The 20,057-nt window shown below is 38.5% G+C and overlaps 1 protein-coding gene and 1 long non-coding RNA gene across 3 annotated transcripts; one reads left to right on the forward strand and one right to left on the reverse strand.

Moving 5' to 3' along the window:
- Positions 1-574: 574 nt before the first annotated feature.
- LOC127638656 (mucin-3A-like) lies at positions 575-9,243 on the forward strand. The gene is made up of 3 exons (XM_052120278.1): positions 575-836; positions 1,370-1,504; positions 1,699-9,243. The coding sequence occupies exons 1-3, from the start codon at positions 617-619 to the stop codon at positions 3,744-3,746; spliced, it is 2,403 nt and encodes an 800-aa protein (XP_051976238.1). The 5' UTR covers positions 575-616; the 3' UTR covers positions 3,747-9,243.
- A 125-nt stretch (positions 9,244-9,368) lies between these two features.
- LOC127638657 (uncharacterized) lies at positions 9,369-19,222 on the reverse strand. Of its 2 annotated transcripts, XR_007969885.1 has the most exons (7): positions 19,079-19,222; positions 18,743-18,789; positions 18,418-18,621; positions 18,094-18,160; positions 14,685-14,813; positions 14,206-14,591; positions 9,369-9,540 (listed from the first exon to the last, which is right to left on the reverse strand). It is a non-coding gene; the product is annotated as an uncharacterized LOC127638657 (long non-coding RNA). The 2 variants fall into 2 exon arrangements; XR_007969886.1 differs by having other exon boundaries at positions 14,206-14,813.
- Positions 19,223-20,057: the final 835 nt, after the last annotated feature.

The following is a 20,057-nucleotide window of genomic DNA, read 5'->3' on the forward strand; positions in this document are numbered from 1 at the left end:
TAAACTGCCATTGACATCACAGAGATAAACATTTATTCACAATTTCTCCCTTTGTGTTCAGAACAAGAAAGAAAGTCATATAGTGTTATAACAACACAGGGGCGAGTAAACAATGACTGAATTTACATTTTTGGGTGAACTAATCCTTTAAATTTAGAAAACGCGGTTGAAACGTCCCATAATATAATATATAGGCTAGAATTATAAAATATACATGAGGGCTAACCTCTAATTAAATAAAGTTTCAATAAAATATTTTAATAAATTAATATTTTTTTTAATATAGTGACCATGTCCAATACGTACACGTTTGGAAAAAAGTTTGAATACTTCAAACAGAGTTTAACGAAATCTCATTAATGTGGCTGTGGCCCGAGTACACGCTTAATATTTGAAACCAACCAAACGGCAACAAATCTCTTGATGGAATCATTATTAAAGCAAGAAATTAGATTCTAGAGAAGAGGACAGAATAAAGGGATGAGATCTGGCGCGCGCGTCATGCGCGTTCATATTTACCCGCGCGCACCTGCGTCAGTAAAAAAAAAAAAACGAGCACTTCAAAACAAAATGACTTGACTTTTCAGCTTCAGAGATAACCCGAAATAATCGCGCAATGACCGTTCCATGGAGTTTGCTGTCGATTCTGGGTTTGATCTGTTATTCAGACTCGAGGTGCTCTCCCACATCTTACTACAAAAGCTGCTGGATCCGCAGATATCCAGGACTGTATGTGGATATAGAGGAATCACAACGCAGAGGAGCCCAGATCCTGAAGGTGTATCAAGAAGAGACTGCTTTAAAATGCAGTAGAGCATGCTGCCTGACACCAAACTGTGAGTTCATGGTTTTTAATGATTTAAATAATTATAACTAGTATACCCAAAAACTATTTGGGCACTTCAGTCACAATTACAAATATGTAATTGTCAAACCAGCAATGGGATGTATTTTAAAGATAGCAAACACCACAAAAAGAAGCTTGCTAGGCTTCAAATGGTGATACAAATCTGAAGTGAACAAAATGAGGAAATGGTGTGTCACTTTGTGGTTGTCAAACGTTTTTGGATATAGTACATATTCATATAGAACTTTTTCTGTGTGCCTGAAGTGTCCAAATACTCTTTGGGGCCACTATACAATACAAATACTGCATAATACTGTACATAAACAAGCATCAAACACTAATATCATATTGCTTGAACATAAGTAGTTGCCTTCATTTGAACAAATATTAAACCATATATTTATTGAAGAATGAGCGGTTTGCCGTATAATATTGCAATACAGTAAATCAAAGTAATTCAAAGTCTTAACCATCAGAAGTTGTTGCTGGTGCTTTAAATAATTTGATCAATTGATTGCACAGTCTCCTGCAACCTGGCTGTATTTCATTACAACACCACTCAGGACAGTATTAACTGCTTTCATCTGCAATGCCCAACCATTGAGAGCTGCATTCCACACCATAGAGGAAATGTCATCCTCTATAATGTTACTAAAGGTGAGAAACTGCGCATATACCGTATCTTTACTTTAGTTTCAGGACATTTAAAACCTTTCCTTTTCTTTTTTCAATGACAAAAGTTAACCAAATGTATTAACTCTTTTAGATAAAATGACCTTGAATCAATTTGATGAGTATGAAGAAATTACAAGCTTGTTGCTAAATAAACTGATTCTTTATTTCTCACTCAGGTGTTGATCCTGACCTGTTGGTGTTTGGGAAGCATTTCACCACCAATGTGCGCGTGCTGCCTCACATGTCGTCTTCGCGGCTCAATGTTTCAGAACCTCTGACATCTGACAAGCGTCATTTCAACTATCCACCCAACCCTCCTGTCCGGTCTATCAGTCCTGCTTCTACCAGTACGAAAAAACCAACAACCCCCCCAAAAACCACTCGCTCTATTCCAGCTTTGCGTGATGCTTATAATCGCCTCCTTCAATGTACAACAAAACAGGAGACTACAACAGCTCAAAGCATCTCAAAACAAGTTATATTAACTTCTTTGCTGCCTAAAATGGTCGAACAGACTTCTATGTCAACAAATCTGCTTCATATGACAAAAACCCCAGACCAACTCAATACAAGCATTAATGACACTTTAAACGACCACAGTAGTCCAAACATATCCCAACCGAGCTCCACAATGGCTACTGCGACACCCATTCCAATGATTGAATCTCAAACCATATCTACATCCAGAACCACAACTTCCCAACAACCTTTGGGATTACAAACTACAGTTCAAAGCAGCACTCTCGCAAAGACTACAAACTCTATGACAACACCTTCTCAAAACACAACACAATCCACCACTCAAATCCCAACATTTACCCAACAACCTCAATTTTCTACAGAGCAAGCTACCTCGCAATCAAAGATCACATCTGCCATGTTGGAAGACTATTCACAAACAATAGCGGCAACAGCTAATTTTGAGACAACTTTTGCCCAGACTGCAAAGTCTTCACAATCCGAAGACTCAATGACCATGAAGTCTGTAACAGCAACAAATGTGCCTTCACAAACTAAGGTATACGAGACTTCTACATCGCCTCTACGAAACACAATCCAAACTACTAATCCATCTCAAACAATTGCTTTCCAACCCAAAGAAACAACTACCAGTGATACAAGCACCTTGATGATGTCAACCTGCACCAGCCCAACAATAACCATTGACAATCCAACAACAATCAAACATTTGACCCAAAGTTTTACCAATGGCTTTAGGGGTGATTCGGCAACCACCAGTTACACAAGCACTTTAAAGACTTCAACCACCACAAACCCTACAACCATCATTGATGCTTCAACAATGACCATCCCAACAACAACCATTGATGCTTCAATGATGACCATCCCAACAACAACCATTGATTCTTCAAGAACGACTAGATATTTGATCCAAAGTTTAACCAACAACTATAGGGGCAACTCTGCAACCACCAGTTACACTAGCACCTTAAAATTGTCAACCACCACCATCCCAACAACAACCATTGATGCTTCAACCACCACCATTCCAACAACAACCATTGATGCTTCAACCACCATCCCAACAACTATTGATGCTTCAAGAACGACCAGACATCTGACCCAAAGTTTAACCAACAACTATAGGGTAAATTCGGCCTCCACCAGTTACACTAGCACCTTAAAGTTGTCAACCACCACCATCCCAACAATAACCATTGATGCTTCAACAATGACCAGACATTTGACCCAAAGTTTAACCAAAAACTATAGAAGCAATTCGGCAACCACCAGTTACACTAGCACCTTAAAGATGTCAACTCCCACCAGCCCAAAAATAACCCTTGATGTTTCAAAAACTACCAGACAACTGACCCCTAGCATTACCCAAACTCACATGGGCAACACTGCTACCACAAAAAGTTTGGGTTTCTCTCTAACTGCCCCTAACAGCAGTATGGTAGACAGTCAACAGAACCCCAACGACACCAAGGGTTACATCGGTCGTAATATTACTACTAGTGACACCCCTCGACCTATTGGGGATGGAAGTTTGACGTCAGTTTGGCATTTGGCAGCCAACACCGTACTGGTGGCCTTGGCTACCTGTGCAACCATAACATTTGGCTGTTGTTGCTCGGTGTTTGTAGCTCTGAGCTGGCGAGGTCGTAAAAGACGCATGGGTAGGTACAGGACAAATCTGAGGGGCAAAAGAGGCTCTATGAGACTTGTCAAATATGTCATTGTAAGAGAGAGCTCGTGAAGTAGAACTGTTTGATTGCATGGTCATGTTTCGTAGATGCTGCTAACGTTTAATAATTTGGGTTAAGCCAAACTGAAGGTAAGAACTGAAGTTGGGAGTTTTAAAGAATATAGTTGGATCACTTTCAAAACCACGAGATGATTGTTCACATTATAACCTGGCTCCTCTAAACACCTTTACAGTTAAGTGCCATATATGGACTTGAAGATTGTACGCGATGGTGGAATCGTAAGATATCGTGCGACTTGGCTCGTACGAAAAGGAATTACATTTATTCTCATAGAGACCAACCAATCAACAAAGGGAATTAAAAATCGATACAACACAGGCATCACATTTTTGCTAGCCTAAATTTTGGCTTGTGACGAAATCGTAAGACGCTCATTGAAAATCCAGATGTTTCTTTTTCTCTTCCATATTGAAATAATGGTTAGGTTTACCGTTTGTTTAAGAGGTTAGATTTTATGGTTAGGTTTAGATTCGGTTAGGGGTTAAACTTTGTAATAAAATTGTTTGTTGGTTTCTCTATTGTAGCACAAATTTTACATTTTTGGACAGACCAACTTGTACCATTTCGCCATTTCGTACTATTATTATGACTCGTCATGAGACTGAATTGAGAGTGAACTTTGATGTCCCAGGATTCAAATAACTATTTTTCAAATCATACAGTACAAAAACAAAACTGATTACAAAGATTTATTTTTTCAGTTGTAAGGATGGATTTTTACGGTCTGCCACTGCACAATTTCTATACCTTTTTACGATTGTAAATGTTCTAAATTTATAAAGATCTTGTTTTATAAACTGATTACATGAATGTATGCATTTTTCAGAAGTATTAGTGAAGACCAGTCTTTCTTGGATGGTCTTTGTCATGTGATTTTTAAAATTTCATTAAAAAGATGTATTATAATTGTATTATGCCTTTACAAATGTCACACAGCCAACGTTTTTTATTTTTGATTAATTGCTTTAAATGGCTTACTTTCTTCCATCATGTAACACAAGTAGTCAAATGTTCAAGCTGCTCTTTGCTATACTATATAAGTGAATGGGTATGGATGGTTCAAACTTCAAAAATCCACCAAAAAGTTATAGAAGTAGTCCATATGACTTGCACGCTATATTTTATCACTGTGTATTTCTCACTGTGAAAATGGCGATAGTAGGTCAAAAGTTTTGCAGCTGAAATCGATCGGTGTTTACTGAAATTTTAACATCTCCCCCAGTGGCCAAAGCTGGAAGTGTTGTTTAACAAAACGTGAATGTGAAATGTACATAGAGTAGCAAAAGCGAGTTGTATTTTTAGCTTAAATGATGTAATAAAGTTAAAAGTCATTTTTGGAGCCCAACAGCACCTGTATCCCATTCACTTTCAAAATATGGAAAAGAGGAGCTCGGATATTTTGCTTTTTGAGTGAACTATTCCTTTAACGCTTCATCAGTGCTGGAAAACTATCCATCAGATTTATCATATTGCTTGCTATTTGGCAAGTGGCAAACTGTAGCACTGAAATTCAGATACAATTGAGCAAATATCAACTCTTATTGGACACTAGCCCACCAATCGAGATCACCTGACATTCATTTTAAGCAGTCTGACGGTGGATTTCAAGCAAGACAGTTCACAAGCTCGGTTTTGTTCTTAAAAGGCAGTTGGTTGTTAAGTGCTTTTAGATGCGCACGACTGCTGCCACCACTTCCAAATGGAAAAGGCCGGAAGCTCTCCCTGAGGAGATTGGTTTCTCCTTTCCCACAAGTGACAGCTCAGAGCAGGAACTAATGGACTGGTGAGGTATTTTTACCTGACGTTTACTCAAAGCGCCCTTTCAGAGCGCCACTGGTTAATGGCTCATGATGCACATTCGAGGGATTGTTTTGGGCTGGTGTGAGTGGAGTGGGTTTGAGTGTAATGTTCTAGTGGTTATTGTTACAAGAGATGACCCAAATTATTCAACCAGCACAGTATGATATCTAAAGGAAACAGTTCACCCAAAAATTGTATTTGTTGTCATTATTGTCATCGGAAATCAGATGTACCTGCAGGATTTCATTAATCATATCTTTATTGGTTTTACACATTTAACACATTGTATACATGTAACTGAACTTTTCCGCAGCTCGAACAGGTGGCAGTGTAAGTAATACAAATAAAAGTACAATCACAAATACATGGTAGTGTATAGCACATGTTCCTTATCATAGCCTAGTTAATTACACCACCACACTTCCAAATACTCTTCAATGTCACCATTATTACATTTCAAAAACACCTCCCAGATGTCCTAAATTGCCGGAGCTGTTTTCCTCACTGCATAAATGAGTTTCTCAAGAGCCAAACTTGATATTACGTTTTCAACCTTTGTCCAAAGGAGGGAGGGGCAACTAACATTCTTCCAACACAAGTCAATCGAGCATCTAGCTTGCAATAGACATAGGTCAACCATTTTCCTTTCTATATTAGAGAGAGAACAGTTGTCTGGCTAAATGCAGTTTAGGACTTAATGGTACTGGAGAAGAGGTAGTTTGAGAGATATAGCGAATCACGCACCCCAACATTTTTGCTTCTCCTCACATTCCCACAAGCATTGAAATAAAGTACAAGGTACTTATAATTATTGCACTTGTAGGATTGATCAGGAATACCAGAATCAAATTGATTTAACTTCACATGAGTGATGTGCATTCTCATTATCCAATGATATTGTATTAATCTCAGTCGAGTATTGATGGTTTTGGTTTGTGCCTTTGAACCAATATATTGTATAATTAGGTTACCCGCCCTAAACTGAAACCCCCTGTTCATTCCTAATTGCATTTATGGCTCTTTCTGAGTTAAGTTTCTTAATTTGTCAGGCTAGCAATTTACTGGGTTTTTCACCCTGATCATAAAAAGTTTGCTTAAGCCCTAACAGACTATTTTCAGCTTTTTGTGTGGAAAGCTCCTCGTATTCAGCTTTAAGGGCTAATCATTTTTGCTTAGTTTGCACCGAGTTATCAAGGCTCGCCACTTTCTCCAAGTCTCTGATTTCTGTGTCCAACTCGTTCATCTGTTGTAAGAATTTAATACATTTGGAACTGGTGAAGCTGATCATTAGATCTTTGAAATCAGAGTCCCGTTGCCATTTAGGGTTTAAGCGCCATCTAGGGGAGCCTTTGAATAACTGTGAATCATTGGAAAATATTGAGGTGGGGAATGATCAGACACAACCGTGCTATCATATATACATCTAGCTATATTAGGTAGCAGAGAAGTGGAAATTAAAAAATAATTATATGAGAATAGGTTTTGGAAGAGTATGGAAAAACACGAATGTTCCCTTTTAACTGGATTTTGCATCCTCCATGGGTCCCATAGGTTCAGATCTTTCATGAACTGTTGAATTTTCTTTCTATTTTGTGAATGAGAGGAGTCTAGCCCCAATGAGCAATCAAGCTTCGGGTCAAGAGCACAGTTAAAGTCTCCTGCTACTATTACTGTACCTGGGAGGCAATCCGTATAAAAAATTAGGGATTATCATCATTCGGACCATAGACATTAGCCAGAATCATAATTTTGCCACCAAGTAACTACCAGTACCTGACCTGGCAATTTCCTTTGTAACTTCAGAAGTTCATCCAGAAGTAAATGAGTCTCCTGGATAAAAACTACAGAGGACTCAAACTGCTTAAGGCTAGTAATCACATGGACCTGTTGCTTCGATGGTGGCTCAGCGGTTAAGGCTCTGGGTTACCGACCAGAAGGTTGGGGTTCAAGCCTCAAAACACCACTGTTGGGCCCTTGAGCAAGGCCCTTGACTCTATCTGCTCCAGGGGTGCCGTATCATGGCTGACCCTGCACTTTGACCTTTACTGGGATATGTGAAAGAAATTATTTCACTGTATTCATTGTATTTTGCACCATACGCAAAAACATTTATGTATAACGTGTGACAATAATAAAGGCATTCGGCTTTCTAAATTAAAAATATCAAAATCCTGCCCAAAACGAATCCCCTTAGCTGTCATCCCGAACAGGACAACCATTCCTAACCTCCTCATCACAGTGGGGTATAGTTATGTGCAAAAACTGATCCAGTGCAACCAAGGGAGCAACAAAACGTTATTTTCACCGACAAGCATTTATGCATTAATCTGAGTAACCACCATTACAGAACACTCCATTGAAATCAACTACTTAGAGTGCATATTTATTACTCACTAAAAGTATAGGTAACTATAGCTATTAGGGTGATCAAAGGAAAGTACCGCACCCAGTTAAACAAAATAAAAATATCGGCCAACACACAATAGACTAACAACATAATAAAGATCAACAATAAACAGTTGTAAACATGTAAATGTTACCCTTTGTATTTAAAATCATATATTTGTCAACGGACCAAACAGTGTCACTTCTTGCATGGCGTCGGTGAATAGGGAAAGGCTCCATCTTTCCCCTTTAGCTCCTCTGTGCATTGCTTGTGCGTTGTAAGCCCTGAACGAACTTCTTAGCATCTGCAGGGGAAGTCAATTGTCAGACCAATCTTGCCTGGTAACACTATTCCATAGCTAATGTTCAGGAATCTTAGTTGTTGTTTTATCCCGTCGAAATGCCTCCTTTGCCGGTGTAGCTCCGCCGAAAGGTCCGGGAAAAACCTGACCTCTTGCCTGCCGTAAAGAATCTTGCCTTTGGCCCTGGCTGCTCGCATTACTCTGACTTTATCTTGGAAGTTTAAAAACTTCATAATGAGGACTCTTGGAGGATTGTGTCCAGCCGGGTAGCCTGTGTGCCCGCTCAATGATAGGCGGGGTAGGAACGGTTGTGGGCCCAGTGCTTCAGGTAGCTAAACGTTTGAATCAGACTTTTCAACTTTTTCGGGCAAGTTAACCAGCCTGAGGTTGGATCTCTGCAAACAGTTTTCTAGCTCATCGAGTTTCTGTAAGGACAGCCACTCTTTTAACCAACTCTTCAGTCTTGTCTTTCTCTGAATTAACCACGTCATCAACATTGCTAATGCACTCTTCATCCATGTCCATGCAGCCAGAGAAGTCTTGCACACCCCTCTTAACATCATGAATTGCATTCAGGATTGCCTCAATCTTTGTGGCAAAATCACTTCTCATCATGTCCAGTTTTTGAATAACATCCAAGTTTTGGACAGTTCTGGCCAGAGCTCCTTCCGACTGGGGGGCAGTGCTAGCGTTACCTGTTGCGCTAGCTAAGCTGCTGGCGTCCCACTTGTCATACTCCTCAACTGGGGAAGAGTCAGCTTTGTTCGTATTTTTCGACAGCATAATAACACTTAGTGTACTCTGCAGAGTTAATACAAACAATTGGTATTCGTGCCCATGTTCTTACCGGATAATGTACAGAATTTTAACCAGGAGCTCACAGAAAGACGTGCGCTTAGTTCAGCAACTATATTTTAAGTTGGATATGACATACAAAAAACAACAACATTATTACATCATAATAGCACCACAATGCATTATATTTTATTGTACATTTATGTTCACAATATTGGAGCTCCCAGGCTGCCACCATTCTCTAGCGTTCCACAGATATTAAGAAGCTTTTTCACGGCCTCTTTGTAGTTCTGTAGATTGTCTTCAGTCTCCCCTTCATTCTTCAGCTTGACCACCATGTTTTTGTACTCCTTTACAGCCAGCTGTCCGAGCAGCTCCTCTCTGGTTCCCCCCTCCACCTCATCATTTGCTCCAAGTGTCCGCATGCACAGGAGTGTTTCCAGAATGTTCTTCTGGGATGGGCTGGGGCGCTCGTCTTTTCTTGCTCCCATGGCTCGGTTTTCTGTAGTACACAACAACATGAGAAAACAAAGTTTAGGCATCAAACTAAATTGCAAAAATAATTGTTTTTCGAATAGGTTTTCCAAAACATCCCCTCCCCCATCTTTTAGTTGTCAGACAACTAGTTAGTCCCGCCCCAAACTTACACCTTTGGTTGATCCAGAAGTCGAATGGCATTTGGCCAATCAAACATGCAGACCAATGATTTAAAAGCAGGAAATCAACCTACAAATCGCCAACTTAGTTGACTCAGCTCATAAAACTTAAGATGAAAAGTTCACCCAAAAAATTGAAATTCTCTTCCTTTGAAAATAACAGCATACAGATCTGGAACGACATGACACACTTCACCTTTAAGCAAGAGCGGTAATGTTTTGCGGTTGGCAGAGGAATCCTGGCACTATAAAACGCCAAGCTGATTTGGAAATGGCCCGAGGAATGAACACGGCTACTTAAGCCTGATGAACAGCTCTGATTTCACTTCAAAACATTATCATCACATGAAAACATTAATGTTAATGTTCAAATGAACCGTTTGAACAATTGCTGCAAACATTTAAGACAGCAAGTTTGATAAGAACTTTGGAGTACCTCTTCTACAGTATCTAATAATACTTTGAGCTCCATTTAAAGCCTGCGATCATGCCATATTCCCAAACAACAAAAGCTTCTTTGTGCATTTGGTAGGCCTGTGCATGCCACAGAGCAGATAACCCTCTCGCCAGTGCAGGTGTTTCAAGACTAATAACTGTCAATAAGGGTCCCTCCCATGAAAAATAATCGCTCAACTCTTCATTCTACGTTCCCAACCATCCTCCATTCCTTGCCCCAGGGCACTACTTAGGAAGGGACTGATGGATTAGGTGGTTTCTATGGAGATGAAGGTGGTTTGGGCAGATCTTGAGGATTTGATTGAGGACTGTTTGACCTGAGTGATTAAATTTTGCCTAGGCAAATCAAATGGTTGGCAATGAATTGAGGAGTTTGGCCTTTCTCTTGAGAGAACTGGAGGATAATTGAGGCCTTGACTGAAGATGTTTGGTGGTTTTGTTTTAAAAGGCCATTGCTCTGTGCGAGCAATGATGATCGTTAAACTGCTCGAAAAAAGTCAAGAGGAGAAGTTGGGATTCTTGCAGAGCTCTTTGGTCAAGGAGACACCGAAAGCAAGTGTTAAAAGTCAACGTGAAATCAAAATTGCTACTTAACTTTTGTAATACACGTTCCTGATTTTGGTCGATTCATCTGTGTCCGTTATTCCAAAGAAAACAAATTATTGTCTTGGTAATTTTACATCAAAACCTGCTCCGCCTTTAAAATAAATGTATTTTTGGCTGACATCACCAAGCCCTCTTATTTGCAACGTAATCAATCAATTCCCAATGGATGAAATCCAATTTCTCCTTACATTTTGTTTTCTTGTTGAATATCCCATAGCTTGGAAATACGTCACAATGCAGAAGTAAAATGAGTCTTGAATGCTATTTTATGTTGACTTTAAAGCCTAATTTATACACTGGAAGAAGCCAAACTTTTTTTCCTAAACGAACTACAACACCCAAGCGAACGAAGCCAAAAATTAACAAAACAATACGTTTGTTAAGAACGTAATTTCCAAACCCATTCCGGTCTCAAACAATTCGTAATAAATGGCAAAATTTGTATTAATCAAGTTGGCTCATACAAACATTTATGACTTTTACTCCCATAGAGAAAAATATACAAACCAACGAACAATAGTATCACCCAAACCCAAAACCGAACCATGACTTTAATAGGAAAATAACTTATGTACCACAGGTTTGGACCGAGATGAGGGACATAATTATGTAATGGGCAACCAAATTTGTTCACTGACATTACCTTTCTAAATATGAAGTGTTGGATAGAAGTCTAGCTAAAATTTGATGCCTTTATTGTCTCGATTTGAAATTCTCTTGGTTGGTTTGTCCTTTTCAAGCCAACATAATTAGCCATAAGACCACTTCGAGCTATTTTCGATGCATTCAAAACCCAACAAACTGAAAATCGTTGGGGGTCATACTTAACCTCTCGAAATACATCCAGGCCATATTTGTTCCAAAACCTCTTTGAGCCAATGTGAACACAGTTTGAATGGATTATCCTCTAGCCATATTGGCAGCTAAATCAGGTCTTGGAGATACAATCACCCTCATGGTCTTGAACAATTGCCTGCTTTGTGGTTCGCTATCCCCCTCCCTTTCCTACCCAACGTCACTCTACCCGCTCTTAACTATTCTGAGCCACCACTGTGGTAGCCATTGTGCTAGTGAAAGGCCAGCGTACACGTTACACTTCCCAAACCAGGATGGCAAACAAAGCTTGACCGTGGCTTTCAGCCAGTGAGGTCCAGTCTTTTTAGAACATCTAAGAACATTACACAACAAAAAAAAGCTAGCTTGTCTCTAGTGAGGAGAAAAATACGCCAACATGCATGGGACATGACTCGAACATTTGTCCAAGTGCTTAGAATGGGTTGGGTTTTAGGAGGGCTGGGGATTTATTTGTTATGGACCTTGTCTGAATCTGAAAGTTCAAGATCTTTACTCCTTAAAGACGCTTTAAAAACTTCAACAGGTGAGCAGGTTTATGGGCGAAAGGCAACAAGAGGATCTCTGTGGATGCAGCACGTTTGAAAGGCGTAGGAAGCATTCAGTTTGCCGACTTTGAGAAGTTCAAGTGTATTAATTTCACTGCTCTTGTCCTTAATCTGTGTTTTATCAGTCCTGGTTAAAATAGAGCCTGCTAATTCATCGTCTATTGTGCTAATGAGGTGCAACAGTCGATACACAAGTCTCACTTCGGTCACAAAAGAAACTGTCTCATTACAGCTTGTCTATTAAATACCCAGTTTCAACTTCGATTGTAAAGGTCTGTGTAAGTCGAGACGTTTTATTTTCCAGATATGAAGTGAATTATTGATCAGTTGTTTCATTGTGCCTGTAATGAGAATCTACTGAGGTGGCAGTAACGGTTCTTTACAATGGAATCTCCGTGTCGGCCAATCAAACGCTTCCCTCCAGTGACTGCTTCCACTCTCAGGTTGCTCATTGGACGAGACAGGCGTCAATCAAAAAAGACATTCAATAAGGTCAAACATTTGTGTCATGGAGTGACAGATTCCCAAGGCAGGTTGAATAAATAGTTTTAACTACTAAATATTTTGGCACAAGAACTCAAACCGAAGCAGACAGTTTTATTTGCTGAGAAAAGATCAATATTTAAGCACTTTTTCACTATAAATCATCAGTTCCGGTCAGCAGCCGTATGCGCGTTCATGAGCGGGTGGAGTTCACGCGATATCTTGTGTGACGTATTCGTGTCGGCACGTTACGGACGTAATCTCACGTTTTTCTCTCGGTTGAGACATTCAGGATGAGTAAACAAACGTGCCACTGTGAGTAAACAAACAGATACAAATACAGATCTAACCCGAAAGCAACGAAGCTTCTGTGCAGTGTTCCTCCTACTCAGTTTTAGACAGCGCTGCTCTTCCATGTGTGTCGCATGTTCTCACGTGAATATGCCAACGTGATTACGTCACACGCGCATACGGCTGCAGACCAGAAGCAATGATTTCTAGTGAAAAAGTGCTTAAATATTGATCTTTTTCACAGCAAAAATGAGCGTTTTGCTATAGAAGACATTCATTTAACCAGTGGAGTCGTATGGATGACATTTATGCTGACTGTTTGTTCTTTCTGGAGCTTTAAAAGTCTGATCACCATCCACTTGCATTTTAAGGACCGTCTGAGCTGAGATATTTCTCTATTTTTCTTCAAATGTGTTCTGCTGAAGAAAGAAAGTCACACACACCTGGGATGGCATGAGGGGGTGTAAATGATGAGAGCATATTCACTTTTGGGTGAACTGTCCCTTTAAGAACAATAACTAAATATTTGAATCTGAACTTTGTTAATTTCAAATGTAACACATTCTATTTCAACTGTTACTTTTTACCTGTGGAACACAGAACTTTGACCTTTGACCTAGTTTGTTTACGTTGTGAATGTGAAAGATTGGTATTTGGAGTTTTGAATTTCTTCTTAATCTGAAAATGTTATCCTGTAAATTTATAATCTGAATATTTAAAGCTAATTTCACTTTCCAAATGATTATTATTTTTTAAATACAAACAAATAAAATGCCACAAAAATCTTCAGTTTGGATAAATAACTTTTAATCACGATTAATTGCATAATTATTCATAGTTAATTGTGATTAATCAAAACAATATGTAACAATAATGCTTTATCAACAATTTCCAAACAAAGCCTTCAGCAGTATAAAGATAGAAATGCACTAAAATATCCCCAATTCAACTATTCAAGTACATTTCCCAAAGTCTAAATGGGAGGTCTCCAATAGGTTGAGTGTTCACTGCAATGTGCATTACATTAGGGTGTGTTCACACTTGGCAGGTTTGGTTTGATTAAAACCAGATTGCTCTGTTCGTGCGGTTAATTTGAACAAGTTTGAACGCGTCCACCCGAACCTTGGTGCGTACCAAACAAGCGCCTGAATAGTGGGTCTCGATTAATAGTGGGTCTCGATATATTCGATTGATATATGAACGCAACATGGAGCAAAGACGTCTAAACGGACCAATAACAGGAAGTAATTTGCCTAATTCTGACCTCAAGCATACCTGGTTCTTCTCATCATAAGAGCGATGTTGCCCATTACAGTTCGGGACAGGCGTCGGAACCGGCGTCTCCTTGCAGCATATCTTCGTTTGTGTGTGCAACGGAGGAATTCCTGGCGCTGTTTGACTCCTTTACACATTTTCTGAACTCTTTGTTTGATCTCAGCTGGTAAAAATACCACCATATATACATCCAACGAGCACATGTCGCCCAGCAGCCAGCATTGTTTTGAATGTTCGGCAACTTCCGTCGCAAAATATACGTCATAAAAGCGGTCCAATCAGTTTTGTGAATTTTCCCTGATGCCTTCAGACTCACCCAGGACTCGTGGTAAAGGACCGTTAGAAGATACATGGCGTAATCATAATTCTGCTGTCTCAACGGGCAACTAAAAACAGACACAGTGAGATATTTTCCAAACATCACATAATTAATTTGTATTTGAGAAGTGTATAGAAGAACAAATGAGTTGTTACTCAACAGATTCATCTATGCATGTCCCTCAACTGTCTGTGGTGATGGCGAGTGCATCTTTGCCGTAACGCTCTCTGCTGAGTCTGATCATTTCCTTTCTGCCGTGATCATCCAGATTTAAACTGGAAAGTTTCACCTGCAATGAGAGAAAAAAAAAAAACACTTTTATATCCATCTCATTAAAGAGCAAAAATTATTTTATCAAGTGAAATCTGTATTTGAAAATAAATTGACGAAAAAAAAAAAACATTCATCCAAGGACAACATCCACATCTCACTCACAAAGTAAACAATCTCCACTTTAATTCCTGCATTTGTCCCGCCTCCAGCATTCCTAACAAATATTTTCTGCTAAATCTTATTCCTGACAACAACAAACCCTCTAAAATGGACTAACTACTTTGTAAAACTCTGCCCTTTTAATCCCGCTCCGGACTGGCCAACGAGATCAAACACAATTCATTGTGATGTCATCATTAAACTCTCTCTCATGACAAAACATGATACAAACATGACTGAATCCACATTATTTGTGTACTGTGTGCATTTGTTTATCACACCGCAATGTGCAAATGAACAGATGCGACATGCGGGGAACGCAACATTTAATGTATCTGTCCTTTAATGACCGTTTCGGCAACGTTAAGGAAGGGTGAGGGGGAAGACCTTATCCCGCACATCTGCCCTTTGATCTCTTCACTTTTAGCCCTAATCCAACAGGATTAATGTCCCGCATTACATTTGTAATCTAACAGCAGTTTTTCAGGCAGATGGTGAGAGATTTATGATAAATCACACATTTCAGATTATGAATAAAGAGGAAAATTAAAGAAATATTCCATGTTCAATGCCAGTTATAACTAGTGGTGGACCGATAGTGGATTTTGTCCACACCGATAACTAAAGAGTTGAAAAGGGCTGATGACAGATTAATCGATAAAATCCCAGGTGCAGTTTATTGTGCAACCAAAAATCCCCAGAATTACAATAAAAACATATTTGGTGCATAATGTGGCACTTTTAACTATAAACAAGCCTAAAATACACTTACTTATTTCAGGACTCTTATTTTGAAATTAAATGTGTGTTTGTGAGTGTGTTTGTGAGTGTGTGTGTGTGTGTGTGTGAGAGAGTGTGTGTTTGTGAGTTTGTGTTTGTGTGTGTTTGTGAGTTTGTATGTGTGTGTGTGTGTTTGTGAGTGTGTTTGTGTGAGTTTGTGTGTGTGTGTGTGTGTGTGAGAGAGTGTGTGTTTGTGAGTGTGAGTTTGTGTGTGTGTGTGTGAGAGAGAGTGTGTGTTTGTGAGTGTGAGTTTGTGTGTGTGTGTGTGAGAGAGAGTGTGTGTTTGTGAGTGTGAGTTTGTGTGTGTGTGTGTGTGAGAGAAGGTGTGAGTTTGTGTGTGTGTGTGTGTGTGTTTGTGAGTGTGAGTTTGTATGTGTGTGTGTGTGTTTGTGAGTGTGTTTGTGTGAGTTTGTGTGTGTGTGTGTGTGTGTGTGTGTGTGTGAGAGAGTGTTTGTGAGTTTGTGTGTGTGTGAGAGAGTGTGTGTGAGTTTGTGTGTGTGTGTGAGAGTGTGTGTTTGTGAGTGTGAGTTTGTGTGTGTGTGTGAGTTTGTGTGAGAGAGTGTGTGTGTGTACATATTTCACCAGATATGTTTTTTTAATAATTCACAAGATATGAAGTGAGAAACATGATGATGAAAAAACTATTGTGAACTTTGTCATTAATTTTCTTCTGATAAACGATCGTTCTGTTATAACAGCACTTACATTCCTTCTTGTTAAACTTTTGTATTACTTAAGCTGTAAAGTTGTTTACATCATCAAATTTGCAGGGTTACAGGATTTATGGCATAACGTTGTCATGGCCATGCAGTTGTAAAATTGTCTATAACTTTACACAGAATATTAGTAAGCGATTTTCTTACAGTAAAATCATGTTAATTCACTTCCACTGTAAGTGCCGCACTGTAACAGTTTTTTGTCAAGTAAAAATAATGTTTTGTGGTAATCAACATTGTACCACAAATCCTGTCGATTGAGCTCAACTTGTATTGAATCCGAAATATTTCTTAACCTCTTCAACTCCGGGGCATATCTGGGCGGCCGTCCGCAATGTTTCACACTCAAAATGTAAAAGCTCACGATTCACACATACTGTGGACTAATTGCAAAAAAGAGAACCACCCAAATAAAATAAAAAGACTCAAATTATTCATAAATAATATTGCATGTGTTTATAATCTTATGAAAGTAAAAAAAACATCAACTTTTTTTGTTGTCTATTTTGATGTTTGTAAGCATGTAATTTTGCCTCTGTTCACGCGAACCTCACTTTGAAAAGTCTCATTTTATTCCACTAGATGGCAGAAGGCACTATACAATTTTTTCTTATATCACATTCCATCACAATATACAGATGTGAACTGTAGGGGGCGCTCTAGCGCATTTTACCCCTCACAGATGTGCTCGTCCATAGACATTCAGTCTAATGTTCAGTTCAAGCACCTCCCTCATTATTTCATTGAATATCTCGGCCTCTGAGTGGACTACAAGCTCAATCTAGGTGTCATTAGAAAGCTGAGATCCTCCCCTTTGTGATGATGTATACATTTTATCATCAGTAGTCAAAATGTTTTATTTGTTTTGTATGCATTTCCCTCTGGATGGCATATTTTGTTCTGGACATCTAAAATATAACACTGGATTATTCAGCCAAGCAAACTCACAGACACGTAAACAATGGCTCATTTTTTAGATAATTCCTAAGGTAAAAGCAGATATAAAGTTTTTAGTTATTTGGGGCTTACAGCAGCAGTGATCAGAGCATAAAAGATGCTTGTTTTTGATGACTTATCTAATTCATTTTGTGATTCTTTTGAAAATCTTTCGAACTGTGTTATTAGGACAAGAAAATAATCTCTATAGTCACATTCATGATAATGAGAGCTTTCATTTGATACGTGACTTGTCCATTTATGTGCTACGTGAAGGACTTTTATTTTCATATTAATATTTATACCGAATAACCTCTGGCGGGGGCGCTAATTTTCAACGCGAATGTTTTCAGGCCTTGTTTTGTTATTATAAGTATCATAAATGCAGAAGGGATTGTTATCTATAAAGTTCAGATTCTAAGCTTTCAAATGATACCTCAAATGCCTGACTTATGCCGGGGACTTTAATGTTTTAAATGTAAACTTTTTTCACAATATAGAGTTTGAATTAAGTTAATTTTTATTTTCATTATAAGAAGTCTCCCATTTTAATAGCCAACACCGATTTCTAGAAAATACTGTGGCCGATAATACTGATGCATGCCCAGTAGTATCCATAACATGAGAATAATCTATGTGTGTCAGTTCAATAAGGGTGATGTCATCAAAAGCAGTCCATTGAAAGAAGAGGAAAAGCAGAATTACCTTGAGCGTTGCCATTCTGGCGTCTGGGTTTCGCAGTGAAAGCCCAGCAGACAAAGCTGTCGGCCACCTTAAACCAGAAAAACATTGACATGTCTCTTCAATTACCCAATGCATAACGAGTCATAAACTGCCGTTCACCATATAAAACTGTACTCGCAGTGCTTCTTAATGGCTAATGGGTTTAAGTGTAAAAATGTGGAATCTGAAAGAAATTAAAAACATAATTTCATAATTTGAGACACCTCTTTTAATTGTCATGTTTGGGATTGTGGATGCAGCTCAACAATACTTTCACATAACTGAATAAGTAGCATTTTTGGATACCTGAATATTCCTGCTCAAAAAGGGTTCAAGTGAAACCTTGATCAGCTCCAGATTGCCCTTAATCTCAGGTGGTACCCCTCTCTTCACTGGATAACCCATCTGTACTGGCAGTGGAACTGCAGAAGGTTTGAATGATGCTGCAGTGGGGTAAACTGCGGTCCAGTCTTGACCCACGGTCATCTGTCCTGTCCTGGGCTCCCCAGACTGCGTGATGCAAACAAAGTTGTTAAAGGTGTTGCAAAGGCTTGTTATCATTCAATATGTACAGCTCTGTAGATTCACAAACTCTATTGAACTTATAATAAAGGAAAGTGTAACTCATCACCTATCTTTTAGATATCCACTGGCCCCGGACACCTCAGCCTACAGTGTCTGTAATCAGAAATTCAGTGAGTGGAGAAGTTGAGCATATCTACAGAATAGTGCTTTTAAAAACATAAATGAATAAATCCTAACCCATTGTGCACTGAACAATACCAGACACAGTGAAACATTCACTTATTCACTATATACATCCTATCTGACAAACAATTAAGCCATAAAATGAAGAAATACTGTGCAATATTTCATTTAAATCGATCTACGTTATCTTTTCAAAATAAGCATCATCAATTGTGGCTAGCAGTAGCATTCATAAATAATACCAATATAAAGTGTTTACTTCTTTCAGTGGATAAAGCGCTTAATGAGAGAACAGCAGAGGTATATATCAGCCTGTTGAGTGATATTAAATGATGTTTTCCTTTAATATTACAGTTTCTTCTGCATAAAGAAGACAGCGAATGGTGAGTGAAGGGCGCAGCCATGATGGAAAACCTGCGGCGTCACTACGGTGGCCCGGATGAACAGAAATAATGCGAAGCTGAAAAGATTCGTAACGTGACAAACAACTCGCCAAAATAACCCTCTCAATTCTGTTTATTTTACATTTAATTAAAATAAATTATATTTATTTTATATTAAATTACAATATGTACAAAGAAGCCAAACGTTCTACATTTAATCCAAAACAACATTTTAGTTGAACTTTGAGACACTAGAAAGACGTTGCAAACAAGTTAACATTTGCTGCAAACTCTAACAGCAACCATTCATATATAGAAATGTGTAGCTTAAAAAAAAAAAAATATATATATATATACATATACAGTGTTTGTGTGCAATGTATTACTAAGTAACTAATTACTGTGATTAAATAACTTTTTCGTTGAAGTGGTTACGCTTACTTTTTCAGTAATTTAATTTCAGTTATTTCTGATGTAATTATATTAAATACTGTATAGACTCTATATAGAACAATTCTATATAAAACAATCGAAATTTAACGTCTTATGATAAAATGTATGTTTTATAATTTAACACTGCCCCTTTAAATTATTTGGCCAGCTCATGAATAATTAATTTGATTTTATATTAGTTATTTGAGAGAATGAAAAGAACAGTTTAATGTCTATCCTTGTATTTTTCATCTGGACGAGGTTGATACGGGTTTTAGTAATAGTAATAATTAGTATTTAGTAGTAGTTAGTGATTAATTACTTTTTTAGAGTAACCCAACACTGTATATTGCATGTGTATGCATGTATCATATTAAAGGAATATATGTATTTTTAATGAATTTGATTATTTCGATCATCAAC

The sequence above is a fragment of the Xyrauchen texanus genome, chromosome 46 (assembly GCF_025860055.1).
Source record: "Xyrauchen texanus isolate HMW12.3.18 chromosome 46, RBS_HiC_50CHRs, whole genome shotgun sequence".
Classification (NCBI taxonomy): domain Eukaryota; kingdom Metazoa; phylum Chordata; class Actinopteri; order Cypriniformes; family Catostomidae; genus Xyrauchen; species Xyrauchen texanus.

Excerpts from the sequence above, each read along its gene's own strand:
- LOC127638656 (XM_052120278.1), top strand. The coding sequence starts at position 617 with ATGACCGTTCCATGGAGTTTGCTGTCGATTCTGGGTTTGATCTGTTAT. Across the intron at positions 837-1,369 it reads ATGCTGCCTGACACCAAACT|TCTCCTGCAACCTGGCTGTA; the intron begins GTGAGTTCATGG and ends TTGATTGCACAG. Across the intron at positions 1,505-1,698 it reads CCTCTATAATGTTACTAAAG|GTGTTGATCCTGACCTGTTG; the intron begins GTGAGAAACTGC and ends TTTCTCACTCAG.